This window comes from Phocoena sinus, chromosome 1 (genome assembly GCF_008692025.1).
Source record: "Phocoena sinus isolate mPhoSin1 chromosome 1, mPhoSin1.pri, whole genome shotgun sequence".
NCBI classification, from domain to species: domain Eukaryota; kingdom Metazoa; phylum Chordata; class Mammalia; order Artiodactyla; family Phocoenidae; genus Phocoena; species Phocoena sinus.
Genome location: NC_045763.1, coordinates 21351160 through 21369703, shown reverse-complemented (window position 1 = coordinate 21369703; position 18544 = coordinate 21351160). Strand labels below are relative to the sequence as shown.

Genomic DNA, 18544 nt, shown 5'->3' with positions numbered 1-18544 from the left:
CTGGTTGGGGAATTAAGACCTGCAAGTAGTTGGCGCGGCCAGAAAAAAGAAAAAAGAAGGGAAGGAAAGGGGGAGTATGAGATAGGTTGTGGGGTGTGGTGGTCATGGGTGGCCCCACTGAGAGATAACATCTGAGTGAGACCCCAAGGAAGCGAAGGAGGAAACCATGCCGATACCTGAGGGTAACTGCATTCCAGGCAGAGGAAAACAAGGTCAAAGGCTCTGGGAAGGTGTAAACCTGGAGTGTTTGAAAAATAAATAGCAAGGAAGCCAGGGTGGCTAAAGCAGAGGCAATAAGGGCAAATAAGGGGAAAAGAGATGAGGCCAGAGAGAGGTGGGAGCTAGATTGGGTGGGTCCTTATAAGTCATGTGGACCTTGGAGGGGTCTGAGCAGGGGGTGACAGTATCTGACTTAAGCTTTACAGGACTTAGGCTTCTTTGTTGAAGCGAGATTGCCCAGAGGCGATTGTAATAATCTGGGCAAGAAATGGGTGGTGGCTTGGACTGGAGTGGTAGCAGTGGAGGTGGGAAGAAGTGATTGGATTCAGGAAAGGAGTCAAGGATGACTCAGGTTTTTGGCCTGTGTAAGTGGGAAGACAGAGTGATTGTTTCCTGGATGGGGAAGACATTGGGAGAAGCAGGTTTGGGGACGGGGTGGAAAGGCCTGGGGTTTCTTTTTGAACATGCTGAGTTTGAGATTTCTGTTGGACAACCAGGTGGACACGTTGAGCGTTCAGTTGGACATAAAAGTCTAGAGTTTTGAGCAGACGAGATGAAAATCTATGCATCGTCTGCATATAGATCTTTTTTGAAACCACAAGAAAGGATGAGATCACCACAGAAATGAATACAGATATAGAGCAGTGAAAATGTGAGAACTGAATCCTGGGGCCCCAACATTCAGAGTTTGCAGCTGAGGAGGAGGAAAGGGAGAAGGGGCCGAATTCAGCAACAGGAGACTGAGAAGGAGCAGCCAGTGAGGCAGGAGAAAAACCAGGGAAAAGCCAGGAGAGAGAGCCAGCTAATTGAAGAAAGTGATTCAAGAAGGCTCAGGTGATCAAAAGTGTTGAAGGCTGCTGATGGGTAAAGAAAGATGAGGACTGAGAAATGACCGTTTGATCAAGCAACATGGAGGTACAGGGTGGCAGAATGTGCCATCCCAAAATATGCCACTTTGGCATAAGGATTATTATTATTACTATTTTTTGCAACTCACGTCAAATAAGGATTATTTGGAGGTAGAGGCAATTGAGAAGAAGGAGAGGCTTCTCTACCCTACCCTTATTTGCATAAAAGCAGGACACACATCTATAAAGGTGTCCCTCCTCCTGTCTCTACCGGGAAGGATAGAAGTCAATCACCAGAGACAACTTTAGACCCTTATCAGCCTAGAGACAGCTCTGGAGGAATCTATATATAAACTTTACTAACTAACCTTTATCTACCATCATTTCCCTTGATTTGCCTTCCCACAATTTGCTGCCCCTAGAGTCGGATCCTTTTCCTTTCTCTTGTCACTTCTCTAGAAGTTTATCATTCCTTTGCTAAGATGCTATATCAGCCCAAGTTCTAACTAATCTTTGAGTCACTCATCTCTGGGTATATGATGCACATGTTTATGAACTTCTGTTTGTTCTTCTCTTGTTAATCTGTCTTTCGCTAGTATAATTTACGCAGCCCCAGCTGGAGAAGCTAAGATGGGCAGAGGAAGAGATTTTCATTCTCCTACAGAAGTCATTAGTGACATTGACAAGAGTGGTTTTAGGTACAGCATATGGGGGTGAAAACCTAACGATCAGATTTGAGAGTCTGGGAGGAGAGAAACGACGCAGGCAGTACAGACAATTCTCTCAAGTTTTTGGCAATAGCTGGAAGGGAGTGTGGGGTGAAGAGATGTGTGTTAAGGTGTCAAAATAATGCGGGCTACCCTGGTGGCGCAGTGGTTAAGAATCCGCCTGCCAATGCAGGGGACATGGGTTCAATCCCTGGTCTGGGAAGATCCCACATGCCGCGGAGCAACTAAGCCCGCGAGCCACAACTACTGAGCCCACGTGCCACAACTACTGAAGCCCGCATGCCACAACTACTGAAGCCTGCACGCCTAGAGCCCGTGCTCCACAACAAGAGAAGCCACCGCAATGAGAAGCCCACGCAAAGCAATGAAGAGTAGTCCCCACTCACTGCAACTAGAGAAAGCCCATGTGTAGCAACAAAGACCCAAAGCAGCCAAAAATAAAATAAATTAAAATTTAAAAAAAAAGCGGGTTTCCCTGGTGGCGCAGTGGTTGGGAGTCCGCCTGCCAGTGCAGGGGATGCGGGTTCGTGACCCAGTCCGGGAAGATCCCACATGCCGCGGAGCGGCTGGGCCTGTGGGCCATGGCCGCTGAGCCTGTGCGTCCGGAGCCTGTGCTCCACAACGGGAGAGGCCACAACAGTGAGAGGCCTGCGTACCGCAAGAAAAATAAAAAAATTTTTTTTAAATTAAAAAAAAAAAAGCATTACGCTCATGATAGAAGTTGCCCTGTCGTTGGTAGATGTTGATGTACATTACTTTTTTTTTTTTTGGCCGTGTAGCATGTGGGATCTCAGTTCCCTGACCAGGGATCGAACCCTCACCCCCTGCATTGGAAGGACAGAGTCTTAACCACTGGACCATCAGGGAAGTCCTACATTACATTCTTGATAGAGGTTGATGTCAGTGAAGGTTCAAAGAGACTTTAAAATTTGATAAAATAGTGCAGATATCTGTAAAAAAAAAATTGAAGGCAAATAAAACAAACTGTAACAGCTGATAATTCAGAAAGGTAAAAAATTTGATGTTTGTTATATTATATTTACACTTTCAAATGTCTTTATAAATAATTAGAGGGCAAAAAAAGTTTGTGGCCCTGAATGTGTGAAGGCCCTTGAGTGCCATGTCAGGAATGGGGTCTGCAGCTGTCTAAACAGGGGGACCATGGCTCAGAATGCTCTCCCTGAAAGCTGTGTATAGCACAGACTGGATGTGGGAACAATAAAAGTTTACTTTAATAGTCCAGGCCAGAGTTTTCCAAAGTGTAGACAGGACCATCTGCATCAAAATCTCCCAAGGGCACTCAATAAAATTCAAACCCTGGGCCTTTCCCCTCCAGCCTACTAAATCCTAATGTTTCCAGCAGGGCCAAGCAATCTGTACCTGAGAAGGTGGAGTGGTAGCAAGTTCAGGGGAAGGTGGGGGGCTGCGTTTAGTACCTGTGGAGATGGAGGTGCCCACAGGACTTCCAGCCTGTGAGTAGATATAAGAGTTCCAAGTTCACCAATGGATGTTGATCGGATTCATAGTCAAGTCTCCTGTGGCAGGAAGCACAGGGACTTGCACACAGTAGGTGCTAAATGTTTATTGAGTGAATTATGACTTTAGCTTAAAAGCCATTCACTGGATCACAAATTCTACCTCCTTACCAACTCTCTCCTACTTGCCGAGGACGTGCATGTTTTTTCATGCTGGCTATCAGCCCAGAGAAGTGGGAAAAGCTTGGATTTCAGAGTCAGACAGACTTGGATTCTCACCTGACTCCCCTTCTTCCCAGCTCTGTGGCCACAACTGACTCTCTCCTTGGAACCTTAGTTTTCTCATGTGCAAGTAATATACCCTGTCATTCATTCATTCATTAGGGCTCTCTTGCTCTCCTGGAGCTCACGTCCTATGGGGGGGAATGGCAGTAAACAATAAACACAGTAAATAGGTTTATTATATCATATGTGAGAAGGTGGCTGGGCCTGAGTGGTAGTGGTAGTAGTGGTCAGGTAGGGGAAGTATCAGGAGTCACCACATAGTAGCGGTGAGAAGGAAGATTTGTGGAAAGGCTTGAGGGATGTGATGGAGTAGGCCAAGTGGATATCTGGAGAAGAGTGTTCCAGGCAGAAGGAACAGCAAGTTCTAAGGCTCTGAGGTAGAAGTGTGGCTGTCAGTATTTGAGAAATAACAAGGAGGCAGTGTGGTTGGAGTGAAGTGAGTGAAGGGGAGACTGAAAGAAGAGGGCCTTGGGACTTCCCTGGTGGTCCAGTGGGTAAGACTCCGCACTCACAATGCGAGGGGCCTGGGTTCGATCCCTGGTCGAGAAACTAGATCCCACATGCATTCCGCAGCTAAGAAGGTTGCATGCTGCAACTGAAGATCCCGCATGCCACAACTAAACATGCTGCAACGGAGACCCGGCGCAGCCAAAATAAATAAATACATACATACATACATAAATATTAAAAAAAAGACTATTAAGAAAAAAGAAGAGGGCCTTGCAGGGCTGTGATGTTATATAACAAAGGAAATAAGGAAATGAACTCAGTTACAGAGTGCCGATAATGTGTAAGGAACTGAGCTTGACATATGTCAGCCGTTTAATCCTTGCACTAACCTTGAAGGCAGGTGTTCTGACCTCACCCACTTTTTTTACACATGAATAAACTGAGTGACATAAACAAAATACGACTCGCTCATGATGTACAGCTAGTAAGTGGCCCAGAGGATCCTTCCCAAGCACCACACATTGTTTGCTATGTATCTGTCATAGCTAGAGCCATTCCATAAAATTCCCATTACTTTTAGCAAAAGGATTCAATGAGGGGAATTGAGGAGCAGACATGGCCTAAGCAAGGGGGATTACCACCCAGGCCCAGGCATCCTGAGACTATTCTGGATCTGCAGGAAGAAGAGTCTGCAGATATATGGCCCCTCTGAATCAAGAGCAATGTGGGCCTGCAATGGTTAAAAAATGAGGACTTGCTAGACTTCCCCAGTGGTCCATTGGTTAAGACTCCGTGCTTCCACTGTAGGGAGCATGGGCTCGATCCCTGGTCAATCCCTGGCCAGGAAATTCCACATGCCGCATGGGGTGGCCAGGGGGAAAAAAAAAAAAAGAGAACTTGCTAAAACAGGATTACAAATATTGCAGCATATTTTAACTGATTACCTTCAAAAAGATCATGCTTTTAACATGCAGAGGGACTTCCCTGGTGGCGCAGTGGTTAAGGATCCACCTGCCAATGCAGGGGACACGGGTTCGAGCCCTGGTCCGGGAAGATCCCACATGTCGCGGAGCAACTAAGCCCATGAGCCACAACTACTGAGCCCGTGTGCCACAACTACTGAAGCCCGCACGCCTAGAGCCCGTGCTCCGCAATAAGTGAAGCCACCGCAGTGAGAAACCCGCACAGCGCAAAGAAGAGTAGCCCCGGCTCACTGCAACTAGAGTAAGCCCTCACGCAGCAACGAAGACCCAAAGCAGCCAAAAATAAATAAAATAAGATAAATAATAAAATTTAAAAAACATGCAGAATACACAGCAATATAATTTATATAAAATTATTAAATTCATAGCATACCACAGGGGGAGTGGTCTGATGATGGGACCAGTTTCACAGATGTGAGGGACTTCTTTCTAGCCTGTGTTTCTGTGTCTGAATGTATAACTTCATGTGGCCCTAACACAGAAAGTCTACATTTGAGGCCCTCAGTACATGTAAATAAAGATAAAGATGGTAAATATATGTGGTACTTGCTGGCTGCTGCCCTGAGTTCTATATGTACGTTGGCTATGACCCTTAGAACAGCCCCATGAGATTGGCATTACTGTTTCCATGTGATGGAGGAAGAAACAGTGAATCAGGGAGGTTGACTGATTTACCCAAGGTCTTCTAACTAGTGAGTGGTGGTGTGGGGATCTGAACCTAGACAATCTGGCTAGATTCTTAGTCTTAATTCTTATGCTATACTGCCTGGTCTAGGCCGGGCCTCGGCCACGGGCTGTCCCAGGTGGTTTGTCCCAAGGGCTCTTTCCTGGCACTGTCATGTTGATACAACCTTCTCCAGGCTGTGGAGGACCTTAGGGCTGCTATTTCCTGGTTCTCATGGGATCTGCTACCTCCAAGGCTGGCACCCAAGGACCGACTGAGGACCGGAATGAGGGAGAGTCAGAGAGTGAGGAGGATCAGAGTGCATGCATGAATGTTGACCTCAAGACTGGAAAGGACTGGGAGTTCCATGATGGTCTAGTGGTTAGGATTTGACACTTTCACTGCCGTGGCCTGGGTTCAATCCCTGGGAACTGAGATCCCGCAAGGCACGCGGCATGGCAAAAAAAAAAAAAAAAAAAGAAGACTGGAAAGGACTGTAGGTCTCAGGGTTCTGGCCCATGTCACCTGCATAAAGTCCCTCCACTAGCCCCACCTTTGCCTCCTTTTTTCTACACTGAACCTGTGGTGTTTTGAAAGAGCTCTGGATTAAGATGTTAGAAAACTGACTTAAGTCCTGGATCTGTTACCTAATAGCTGTGTGATCTTGACCAAATGGCTTTATGTCTCTGAGTCCTCAGTTTTTTCATCTGTGAAATGGAAATGAGAATAATAGCTACTATTTATTGAGCACGAGGACTTGGATCATTGATAAACCTGGGGCACTTGGTTGTAAACTATAAAGGACCGAACCATGTGAGGCATATTGTCATTGTTCTGATCCTTGTCCTAAATGCTTTTCCTCTCTTTGGTTATTTCCATTAGAGCTGATGTTCTCCTTTCATCTGCTCCAGGTGACACAAGGCCCTTGGATTTCTCTGAAGGCTTTTCTAGGCTCTTCTGTCATCTCCCAAATGGCTGGACCTGTGCCAGGAGAATGTGAAGTTCAGAGAATTCAGTTTAATGTCGGCACCTGCAGTCACAATCACATCACTCTAGTAGCGTTTGAATATACTTTTATGTGAAAGGAGAGCATATCTCATGAAAAGTACACAGATCATGAGTGCTCAGTGAGTTATCACAGAACAACTACATCTGTGTAACCTTTGTATCCACCACCCAGTAAAGAAAGAGAACATTATCAGCACCCTAGAAGCCCTTGTTGTGTCCACTTTGTGCCCCCTCCTAACCACTGCCACCTCCTTCCTCCCCACGTCTATGTCTGTGTTGCCAAAGCCCAGCACAAAGCCTTGTCAAGAGGTCCATAAATAGTTGCTAAGCTGCACTAAGCCCTTTGACATCATTTTGTGATCTCAAGCTAGTCACTTGGACTCCCTCTGCCTTGATTCACTCTTCTGCAAAACAAGGGTGGCATTTCAGTAATCTCAATAATTCTCAACCCTAGTCGAGAATCACCTGGGGAAACTTTTGGAAAACTATCCATCTTGCTTGGGCACTACCCTGGAGGAAGTGGATACAAACCTCTGAAGGTCCCAGGCAATGGTAGTGTTTAAAAGCTTTCCAAGGATTCCAGTGTATGGTCAGGATCTCTCAAATCTTACAAATTTCAACCAACACTATATGTTCAAATCTCAGTTCCACTGCTGCTGTGGGTTGAATTGTGTCCTCCACAAAGATGTTGAAGTTCTAACCCCCAGCACCTGTGAATGTGGACTTATTTGGAAATACGGTTATTGAAAATGATCAAGTTAAGATGAAGTCATTGGGGTGGGCCCCTAATCCAGTGTGACTGGAAACCTTACAAAAAGGGGAAATCTGAACCCAGAGACAGAGACACAGGGAGATCACCACGTGAAGACTGGAGTTATCAAGGAACACCAAAGATTGTTGGTAAACCACCAGAAGCTAGGAGAGATGCGTGGAACAGATTCTTCCTCACAGCCCTCAGAAGGAACCAATTCTGCTGACACCTTGACTTCAGACTTCTAGCCTCCAGGATATGAGACAGTAAATTTCTGTTCTTTAAGCCACCCAGTTTGTGGTACTTTGTTACAGTAACCCTAGCAAACCGATATAACTATTTACATACTAGTTAAGGAACCCTCTTTACCTGTTTCCTCATCTGCAAAAGTGGAACCATAATTGTTGTATATGCTGGGCTCCATTCTAAACACTTTACATAGATTATCTCATTTAGTCATCACATATACTACACTACAGCAGATCAGCAGATATAGGTACTCCCGTTATCCCCACTTTTTCAAATGAGAAAACTGTGCAACAGAGAGGTTAAGTAATTTGCTCAAGATCACATGGTAACTAAATGTATAAGATTATAATACATCCTTCACAAGATTATTGGGGAGTCTCCAAGAGACTGTGGATGTGGATGTGGATGTGGATGTGGATATGAAGGCGCTTTGTAAATAGTAGAGCATTTTACTCATGTTAGTCAGAATCTCTGTAGATTCCAGACTTTTTTTTTTTTGCCATCTCTGACTCTCCCTCCTCTTTCGACGCGATACTTCCTTTCCTCGGAGACAGGGGTCGCTGCGTTGAGCGGGCGCTGACAGGTCCTTCTAGCCCGCTGCACCGGCTGCTCGCTGGTGCCTATAAGTGGCAGCGCCGGGCTCAGAGAGGCAGTAGTCCGCTGCCGCCGGGGTTGGGGCTGGGGCTGCAACTGGAGGTGGAGCTGGACGCGGAGGACCTGAAGCTGGGCCAGGGCGCAGCGCAGCACCGCGCCGGGGCCGCAAGGAGGGGCGTTTCGTTGCTGGCCCACCGCGAGCCGCCCTCAGCGCCCTCCAAGGCGCCCTCTCGCCAGGCCGCCTGCCTCCGCCTTCCGCCTCCCTCCATTTCCCCGGAATCTCAGCCCGGCGCGCCTGCACCCGGTCCTTCTTTGGGTGGGGAAACTCCCTGCCGCTTTCTGGCTTCACTTCCTCGCAGCCTGGGCTCTCAGCCCCCTCTCTTCTTCTCCTGGACTGGGTCTCACCCCCTTCGATCCCCTTCCTTTAGCTCAGGCTCCCTGCCCCTTACCTTAGCCGAGTCCCAGCTCATCAGTCACTTTCCGCAGCCGAGGGTCCCCACCCTCCCTTTTCCTTTTCCTTGCCTGGGATCCAACCCATCCTGTCCTTTCCTCTGTCCCTAGGGTGCAGTCTCTCCCCTCCCCCACCCCCTTTCCCAGGCCTGGAGTTCCAGACCTTTTGGTCTTCTCTTACGGTCCTAACTGAGTCCTTGTCCCTCTTCCCCAGTTTGGAGTTCTAGATCGTGAACCCAGCCTTCCTCCACTTCCAGAGGACTGCTTCCACAAAAACACATCTCTAAAACATGAACTTTGCTTAGAGACCCCCAGTCTCTCTTCCCCGCTGCTGACCCCCTGCCACCTGTGTCCCAGGTCTTACTCTCACTCTGCTAAGGGTCGAGGGTGGCAGCAGGATGCTTCTCTGGTCTGGTGTCTGTGGCCTCTCTCCGCCTCGAATCTTCCCTTCGCTGCTCGTGGCAGTAGCCTTGGTGGGGCTGCTACCCGTTCTTAGAAGCCATGGCCTCCAGCCCAGCCCTACTGCCAGCACCATCAGAGGCTCAGAGCCGCCACGGGAACGCTCCATTGGGGAGGTCACCACCGCCCCGCCGGAGCTCGCCCCCGAGAGCCGCCCTGTTAACCATTCCTTCACTGAACACAGCCTGAAATCTCGAAAGGTCTTTCCAGTCCTGGGCATCGACTACACACACGTGCGCACACCCTTCGAAATCTCCCTCTGGATCCTGCTGGCCTGCCTTATGAAGATAGGTAAGTGCAGTTCGCCCCCGACGCTTCCGCCGCCACCAAACTAATGAGCTTCTTGAACCATCCTTACCACTTCAGGCTGCCTAGGAATAAAGGTCTGGACTACTGCTGTAAAGTAGGCAGCCTCTATCCCATCATCGTGGTCCTTCTCAAACTGGAGCTCCGTGGCCTCTGTGGTCTGAGGCCTCCTAAGATTGGAGCCAGCGTTGTTCATGGGAGAGAGCAGGACCAGAGGATGGGATGCTTCAGGTACTAGGTACCTTCAGCGAGGCTTCCAGGCCTGGCAAGTCTCCTCTGGCTGGGACAGACCCCGAGGGGAGCCAGGCACCCAGCTGTGTGAGACAGGAGTGTCTTCAGCAAGTGGCACAGTCCGCTCTGTCCACAGTGACCAGTGTAATTACATGCTTCGTGGGAGGGTGTTCCAGGATGGAGGCTGTTTCTACTTGGTTTGTCTAAGGAGTTTGTAGTGGGGGACCTGTGTGCTGGAGACTTACAGGTGTGGTGGAAGATGAGGCATCCCCATATCCTCACCTTCCTTCATCCCCAGAGTGTTATCTGTCAGCTTTGCCTGCCCAGGCTGGTCTGGAGCCCCTGAGTCAGTTTCCTGCCTGGGAATGCCATTCCTTATACAGTTTATGGGACGGGGGCCTTGGGAATTCCTGAAGTCTGGTTTGGGGGTGGAGGGAGAGTGGAGAAGGGTCAGGCTTGGTCTGGCCCCAGCTCATCTCCAGGTTGCACCCAGCTGTGTCTCAAGGTGCTGTCATGTTGGCCTGCCTGCTGCTCATCCAAGAGAGAGAGGGACAGGTGGAGGAGCTCAGCATGTTCTGATCTGAAGAGACTTTGAAACATTCCTTTTGGGAGAAGGAAGCAGAAAAGTTGTTCCCTTCCAGAGGACTATCACCCTGCTAGGCCCGAGCATTCTGTTCTGCTGGGTGATTGATGGAGCTCACCAGAGCCTGCATAGCCTAGAAGCCCCTTGAAGTGGTGTCCAGGGGGCAGGGGGTGGGGGGGGCGTTGAAAGCTGCCTTTGCTTTTCTAGCCCCCAGCTAGCTGTGGAAGGCACGGGGGCCTGGAACTCTGCTGGTTTGGGTTTGGAGAGTTTGTGACTCTTGGCAGGAAGCCTTGCAGCTTTCCCAAGGACATGCAGGAGCTCAGTGGCGATGCCAGGCTGGTATGAGGCAGGCTCTGGGACATGCTGCAGGAGGGCACTCGTGCTTCTGTTTTGATCCAGGAGCTGGCTTCCTGATACGGGGCTTTGGTGCTGTGACAGTAGCAGGCCTGCACATGGAGCTGGGCCACCAGCACCTATCCCCTGATGGCAGCCAGCTTCCCGGAAAAAAATCGAGGCCTGGGCAAGGGGAGCCATGTGTACTGATTCTGACAAATCCATGACCTTGAACAAGCTGGGGCCTTTTTCTGCAGGTCTCGCCCACCTGTGAAACTGGCAAGCATCTCTAAATTTTACCATATCAATTGAATCGTGAAACCCTGTGTCTTAATTTGTTGGTAAGAAGCTGAAGTGACTGATGTGTCATTTGCCTGTGTGAGACCAGGAAGAGGCCTCATAAGCACTATTTATAAATTGCCCTCCTCTTTCCAACCTCCTCACCTGGCATTGTGTTAGGGCATTCGAGGCTAATGCACGCACTGTGGGTCTCAGTGCCTTCTGGTGGGTCGACATCATGACCACAAAGATCCTACTCTGGATAGTCAGGAGTTTGTCTCTGCAGGCCTGATTACCTCTAATCCTGATGGGGTCAGGCTTGGCCTGCTTTGTCCCTGCCAAAACTGTGCCCGGGACCCTGGGCAGCTGGCAGAGGTGGTGCCATGACAAGGGTATCAGTCTAGAAGTTAGGAAACTTGGCCTCTTATACCACCTCCCTCTGTGACCTTGCACCAGTCATCCCTCTCCACTTGTCAGTTGATCTTTGTGGCCTCTCGCAGGTCTGATATTTCTGCCATTCCACTGACTTGGGTAACCCTGGCAAGTCACTCACCCTTGGGCCACAGTTTTCTCATCGTAAAGTGAGGAGGCTGGATATGATCTCCGAGGGCATTTGTAGTTCCAAGAGACTGTGTCTCTGGCTTGATAGGGCAATTTTCTGCCTCTGAAAACAGGAGTGCCCTAGCATCTGGCCATCCTGGGAAGAGGATAGAGAGAAAGATGGCCAAAAGATCTTAAGGGTCCCAGTTCAGGTGGCAAAAAGTGAAAGCCCATTTCTCCCTTTACCTTGCAGTGTTTTTGTTTTGTTTTGTTTTTTTGTTTTGGCTACGCAGCCTGCAGGATCTCAGTTCCCCAACCAGGGATTGAACCTGGGCTGCGGCAGTTGAAAGCCCCAAATCCTAACCACTAGGCCACTGGGGAACTCCCCCTTTGCAGTGTTGAATTGAGGTTGGCACCACTCTGCCACTTACCCTCTCTGAACCTCAGTTTCCTCAAGTATAAAAAGAGGGAAATAATAGTATCTAGTTATAATGCTGCTGGCGTGATGATGACATAAATTAACGCACGTAAAGCTGGCTTTGTACCTATAGGAAGCACTCAGTGAGTTGCAGCTGCTCCTGTTAGTATTTTAAGCACCTAAGGTAAATGTGTCCCTACCTCAGCCCCTCCTACAGTCTTCCTCTGAGGCTGGAGGATTACAAATCTCTTAACCTAGGCTGCCACCAGCAGTCCTTCCCTAAGGTTTCGGGAAGGACTGAAAGTCAGTCCTACTGACTTTGTTCTTCCTTCACTTAAGCTGCCTCCAGAGCAGGTCCTGTGGGGAGGGGACATGGTACCAACCAACTTTGGGGATGGGGTGTGTGCCGAGGCCATGCTCCCTCTGTACTGTCAGTTACCCAGGAGCCTAGGAGTTCATTTTGGGGTCTTATCTATTCTCTCAGACCCCAGCATGGGTAGGAGCTATGTTGGAGGCCTCATTCTGTCATCTGGGGCAGCTGCTTCCCTTGCAAGTTACCCCTCCTTTAAAAATAGAAGGTGCTGTGCGCAGTTCTCACTCCTGTCCTAATCGTTGAGCAGAGCCTCAGGTAGATACTGTGGGAGATGCGTGTGGGAAGGGTGGGGTTAAGAGCTGAAGTTCTAGAGTAGATGCTAATGGATTCTTTTCTAAGTGACTCAGGGGGTCACATTAGGCAAGTCACTTCCTGTCTCTGGGTCTTTTTTCTCTCTCTGACAGCCAGGGATTCTTGCCTTTTCCTTGGTGAGGAGGGGCTTGTGATGTGAGTTGGGGTTAGACTATTGGGAGAACTCTGAGAATGACTCCAAGCCTTAGGTAGGCCCATTCCCCTCCCCCACCTCCGCCTCCCATTGTGGTTTGGACCCTGCATGAATTCCACGTTGTCCCTGTTTACCTGGCTCCCAGTCCAGTGCCTGTTTCAAGGGAGAGCCTCACTGTAACCCAGCTCACCACTGGCACCCCGTGCGTTTGTTTACGCATATCCCGGACCCAGAACTCCTGGCAGCCTATGAAGCAGGTATTCATCAGAGACCAAAAAACCTTCCTTTGTCCCTTCACATCTTATAGCTTTTTCTGGTTTTGGTGTTTGCAAGGTGTGTTCTGCCATTGCCTCCTTAGAGCAAGTCTGTGAGGAGGGGAGATGGGGATCATTATTGCCCACTTCACGTGCGTGGATATCAGACCCAGCAACTGGTTTCCTGTGTAAGACTAGAACTTGCCTCTCTCACTTCTCAGAAGGAGAGAGGAACAACTTAAAGGTCACCTTGAAACTGTCTCTAGAAGCCCAGATGGAACTCTCCAAAAAGAAAAAGGTAACCTTTTCCTCTTTGGGAAAACAGCTGAGTGACTTCAGGATAGTGGGAGGGGAGGTCATCTGGGGACTGGGAAGAAGCTTCAGGTAGGACATGTGTGTCCTGAGGCTCCAGGACACTTAGAGGGCCTCTGTTGGTCATATCGCCTGGACTTCATTCAGCTGAACACCCATGAGGTGCACCCTGCCTCTCCTTCCCGCCCCACCTAGCCCCTCCAGCTCTGGTGGGAAGGACAGATGTTGTCACAAAAGCCTGGGCTCTGCCCCTGCCCCTCGCTACCTGTGTGACCAGGCCCCTGGTTTCTCTGAACCTGACTTGCCCCATCGGGAAGGTAAGGATGCTATCTGTACCTTCCAGGATCGATGTGGAGACCAAACGTGAGAATGCTAGCACAGAGCCCAACGTGCTGTGGCAGCTTTCAGGGCCTGTTCAGATTCCTCCACTTTGGGCGGTCTTCCCAGCCCACTCCAGCCCACAGCCGTTGCTTTCATTTCTCCCCTAAAACCGTATCCCTTATTGTTTATCCACAACTTTGGCATTAGGCCTAGCCTGCCCTGTGACATATCTTCTGTTGGGGGGGGGGGGATGTGTGTTTTAGTAAGAATTACCATCTATTGAGTATCTACAGAGTGGTGTCAGGCACTTTATAAAAGTAATCTCATTTAATTCCTACTATTATCCTATGAGATAAAGGCTCTCTGTCTCACAGATGAAGAAACAGCCCAAAGGGGTTATCTGCTGTGATGCTGCATTGCCATTTATCTTCTGTTTGAGCCTTGGCACAGTCTCCTGACCCTCACGTCCTCCTCAGCAGATGCCCGGGCCCCTGCACGGGGTGGGTGCCCAGCTCCCTGCACCTGCCTTCCGGGATTTTAGGACTCCCTCTGGGGGCTAGCACTTGTTGAAGGTGGAAGCCCTCCCCCTGCCCTGAGAAAGCTGTAGGGGTTCTGTGCCGGCTTTGGGCCCATCCTCTGTCCCTGTGAGTCCACATATGTGTACCTGAATCCTGCAGCCAGGCTGGGCCTATCCTTATCCTCTGCTAGTGACCCTGCCTGCCGTCTCTTTGCTCTCTCAGTGGTCTGACTGAGCTTGTTTCTTCCCTGCTTGGGCAGGGGGATGCCACTTAAAGAGTAGTTTCCTTTGCCCAGCAGGGGATGGCTAACCTTGTGATTACCATCTCCTGCTTCTGGGCTGGAAGGGTACTGGGCTGCTTTTGGTTACCCTTGGGGCCCAGCAGGATCCCCTGAGAGGCAGCCTCTGTGCTGGAAGCAGATGGCACAACTCTCTTTAGGCCTGTAAGGCGAGTGGAGTTTAGTAGTAATTCTCATTAGTATTGTGACTTATTTCCAAAGCACTTGCGTGTACAGTATTTAATTCCTATCTTCTCAATGGTCCTGTGGGTTAGAATAGCAGGTGGTATTGATGTAACCATTTTACATCTAAGGAAACCGAGCCCCAGGTTGTGACCTGCCTGAGGTCACTTAGCAAGTAAGTGGCAAAGGACACAATCCCTGGATTTCTAACCCAAGGCCGTGTCCTCTTTCCTGCCTGGTCAGGTTGTTGTGAAGATCAAGGGCGACCAGAGGTCCCAAGGGTCTTTAACTAGAGTAAATGACCAGGCACATCCACGTTGGTAACTTGAGTGGTTGACAGGAGAGACACTGTTTCTTCTTGGAGGAGCGAGGGGCTAAAGGAGCATGGTGGTTTGGGTTGGTCTGGAGCCCAGGCCAACTTAACTCCAAGTTCTTAACCCCTCAAGCATGCCTGTATTTGTATGAAGAAAGTGTGTGAGAGTGTGAAGGCTGACTCAACCTTGGCACCTGTCATCCTCACAGTCTGTGGAGCAGCAGACTTTTGAAATGGAAACTTTTCCTTTCCCTTGATGTGTTGTAGGCCCTCTGGGAGGAGAAAGGAGAGGCAGAGAAGTGAATTACAACAGAACACATGCTGAATGGGGCAGGAGAGGGAAGGGGTCAAGAGACCCTGAGAGATGGTATGGTGCTAGCTTTTTGCTGCCTAGCTGTGTGACCTTAGGCAAGGCACTACTTCTCTGAGCCCTCATTTCCTAATTTGTAACATTTATGTTAAATATTTGTTAACTGTATTAGCTGTCACTTATTAAGCTCCTGTTTCAGAGGCTGTGTCAGGTACTCGCACAGCTAGAAAACAGTGGGGTTGAAGCCCAGATCTGTCTGACTTTGGAGCTCTTGTTCTTTTCATCATCATGCCCTGGTTCCCTTTCGGTTCAAACGTTTTATTTTTCCCATGATCATTTTGAACAGGGAAGGATTAAAGGCATTTCAAGTCTTGGCTGCTCTCTGTGCATCATTTCTTGGGTTGGGGGGGAAAACATTGACACCCCCCCCCCCCCCCCGCCCTCCAAGTCTTACCGTGAAGCAAATAGCCCTTCTCAGAGGTGGTGGCATTCAGAAACACAGGAGGGACAGGGCATTGGAGCTCAGTAGCCCTGGGCTCCCTTCGGGAATGCCAGCCTGTCCACAGCTGGCAGGCCTGCCTCCCTCCCTCCCTCCCTCTCTCCTCCTGTCACCCTCCCCCACCTGCCCCCCCTTTCCTTCCGTGGTGGGGAGAGAAGGCTCACTAAGCAAACCCAGGACCTGGGTTATTCCTTAGTCATCCATTGCCTGTGTGGACCTCCTGCTGCAGCACTCGCTCCCCCTGTAAACGTCTGAGTCAGACACGTCTCCCCAAGATTGTCTGCACACACTGCGCTGGGCCCAACCATCTCTTTAGATGCCAACAAACATCAACTGATACTTAAGGCAGGCCGTGATTATATGTGGGTTTTTTTTTTTTTCCCGGTACGCGGGCCTCTCACTGTTGTGGCCTCTCCCGTTGCGGAGCACAGGCTCTGGACGCACAGGCTCAGCGGCCATGGCTCAGGGGCCCAGCCGCTCCGCGGCATGTGGGATCTTCCCAGACCGGGGCACGAACCCGTGTCCCCTGCATCGGCAGGCGGACTCTCAACCACTGCGCCACCAGGGAAGCCCTATGTGGGTATTTTTAAGCTTACAGGCTAATCTAATTTTAACTGAACTAAGTTTTGAGTTGGGCCGGGATCAGTGGGCTGTCCCCCTTCCCTGGAATCGTGCTGACTTCATTTCCTTCCCCTGAAAGCTCTTTCAACATGCGGGGCCAGTTTTGGGGTCTGTTAGGTCATACATGACCCCTGAGTTGTGACACTGACTTGCTGATGACCTGGAGTTTCCCCAAATTACCCAGGCAAGTTCTTTCCTGAAAACATATAGCCTTAAGCAGCTCTGAGTGAGATTCAGGATGAGAATTCCTATTCCTTCCCAAGTCCCCTTCCCAGTCCCTTGGGGGACACTTACCCCTAAGCCCAGACTGGCCCTTCCACAGTGCTGGGCCTGAGACCAGGCCACTGAAAAGCGGAGAGGTGACATCACAGCTGTGTCAGACAGAATCTATGAGCTCACCAAAATAATAAGTAACTAACACTTACGTAGCACTTGCTGTGTGCCAGGCAGACTCACAGAGGCTCTGGCTTTGGGCTGGCCAGCCAGGACTGAGAGCAGCTACTCAATTCGTCTGTCCGAGGTGGGGTCGTAGAGGCAGGTCAGGTGAAACCAGCCAGCGGGCTCTGAGCTTGTGGCACATCGGGGAACCAAGAAGAGTGAGACCCAGGCCTGGCTCATCAGGAGCTCCCAGTCTGTTTGGAGAAAATGGTCCATCTGTGCTGAGGTCTCGGCGGACTCCTGGCAGAGGCAGAGTTCAGAGGGAACAAGCAGTCCCCGAGGGCACAGGTGGTTAGGGAAGGCTTCTCGGAGGAGGTGGAATTCGAGCCAGTCTTGAAGATGGAGAGGAATTAGGCAAGCAGGCAGGACAGGGAGAGCTGTTCTTAGGATAGGACTCCTACAAGAATGGAAGCCCCTTGAGTGCAGAGCCTTTGTTTGCTTTCTTCTCTGTGCCTGGCACAGGGGGAGGGCTCCTAAATACTTGGGGGACAAATAAGTGCATGACTGACTTCCGTGTAGAGATAGTGTCCACGTGAAGCCTTTGAGGAAGACAAGAAACCAGCTTGACACAGAGTGATGCTCTCGGCGTCAGCCAGCACCTGTGTAAGTGCTGCTGCCACAGCCGCCTTCCTCCCCCTCTGCCTCCCTCGGCCTGGCTCTAATGGAGGGTCTTCTAGGGCATCCTCTCTGGGCTGGGTGGGGTCTCTCTGGGAAAGTCTGCATCTGTTTGGTTTACCCTCAATTTGTATAATTAAAAGCAAGTTACCAGAGCTTCGTCAGGGAGCTGCCGAGAGCCCTAACTGAATTAAGCTTTTCCTAGGAAGATTCATCGAGTCATCAACCGCACTGTGACTGTGAATTAATGAGCCAGTGCCGTAAACCATGCAAAAAGGCAGTCTTGCTAATTTATAGCTGTACCTAGACACGTTGACTTATGTCTTCTCTTTGTTTTTGTGTGTGTGTTGGGAGTGGACTGGGGCCAGAATCTCCTTTCTGTGGCAGGTTTATTTTTATAATATGAATAAATAAAACATGTTCAACAGTAGAGAGGGGTATTAAGGTAAAAAGTAAAAGTTTTCCTCCTCACTTCTCTGACCACCTCCACTGTCGTACTCCCCAGAGGTTACCGCTGTTAACTTTCTCCTGCATCTTTTCAGAAATTTTCTGTGCATATATGAGTGTGAGAGTGTGAGGGCAGATTTTAGTTTTTAATCTTTTTTTTTTTGTGGCTGCGAGGCTTGCAGGATCTTAGTTCCCTGACCAGGGATTGAACCCGTGCCCTCAGCAGTGAAGGCGTGGAGTCCTAACCACTGGACTGCCAGGGAGTTCCCGGGTTTCGTTGTTTCTTGTTTTTTAATCTTAACATCTTTATTGGAGTATAATTTACAATGGTGTATTAGTTTCCGCTTTATAACAAAGTGAATCAGCTATACATATATCCCCATATCCCCTCCCTCTTGTGTCTCCCTCCCACCCTCCCTATCCCCCCCCTCTAGGTGGTCACAAAGCACTGAGCTGATCTCCTTGTGCTATGTGGCTTCTTCCCACTAGCTATCTATTTTACATTTGGTAGTGTATGTAAGTCCATGCCACTCTCTCACTTCGTCCCAGCTTACCCTTCCCCCTCCCCGTGTCCTCAAGTCCATTCTCTACGTCTGCATCTTTATTGCTGTCCTGCCCCTAGGTTCGTGAGAACCTTTTTTTTTTTTTTAGATTTCATATATATATGTGTTAGCATATATGTGTGTTAGCATATATATGTGTTAGCATACGGTATTTTTCTCTTTCTGACTTACTTCAGGATGTATGACAGACTCTAGGTCCATC

General features: G+C 49.5%; 1 protein-coding gene across 1 annotated transcript in view; it reads left to right on the top strand.

Annotated features, from left to right (window-relative positions):
* The first annotated feature begins 8302 nt into the window (after positions 1-8302).
* The window catches only part of SLC9A1 (solute carrier family 9 member A1), a 50168-nt gene continuing 39926 nt past the window's right edge, over positions 8303-18544 (top strand). The window contains exon 1 of the mRNA XM_032646720.1: positions 8303-9454. Coding sequence (XP_032502611.1) covers positions 9103-9454 — 352 coding nt within the window. The 5' untranslated portion in view covers positions 8303-9102. The remainder of the gene's footprint in view (positions 9455-18544) is intronic.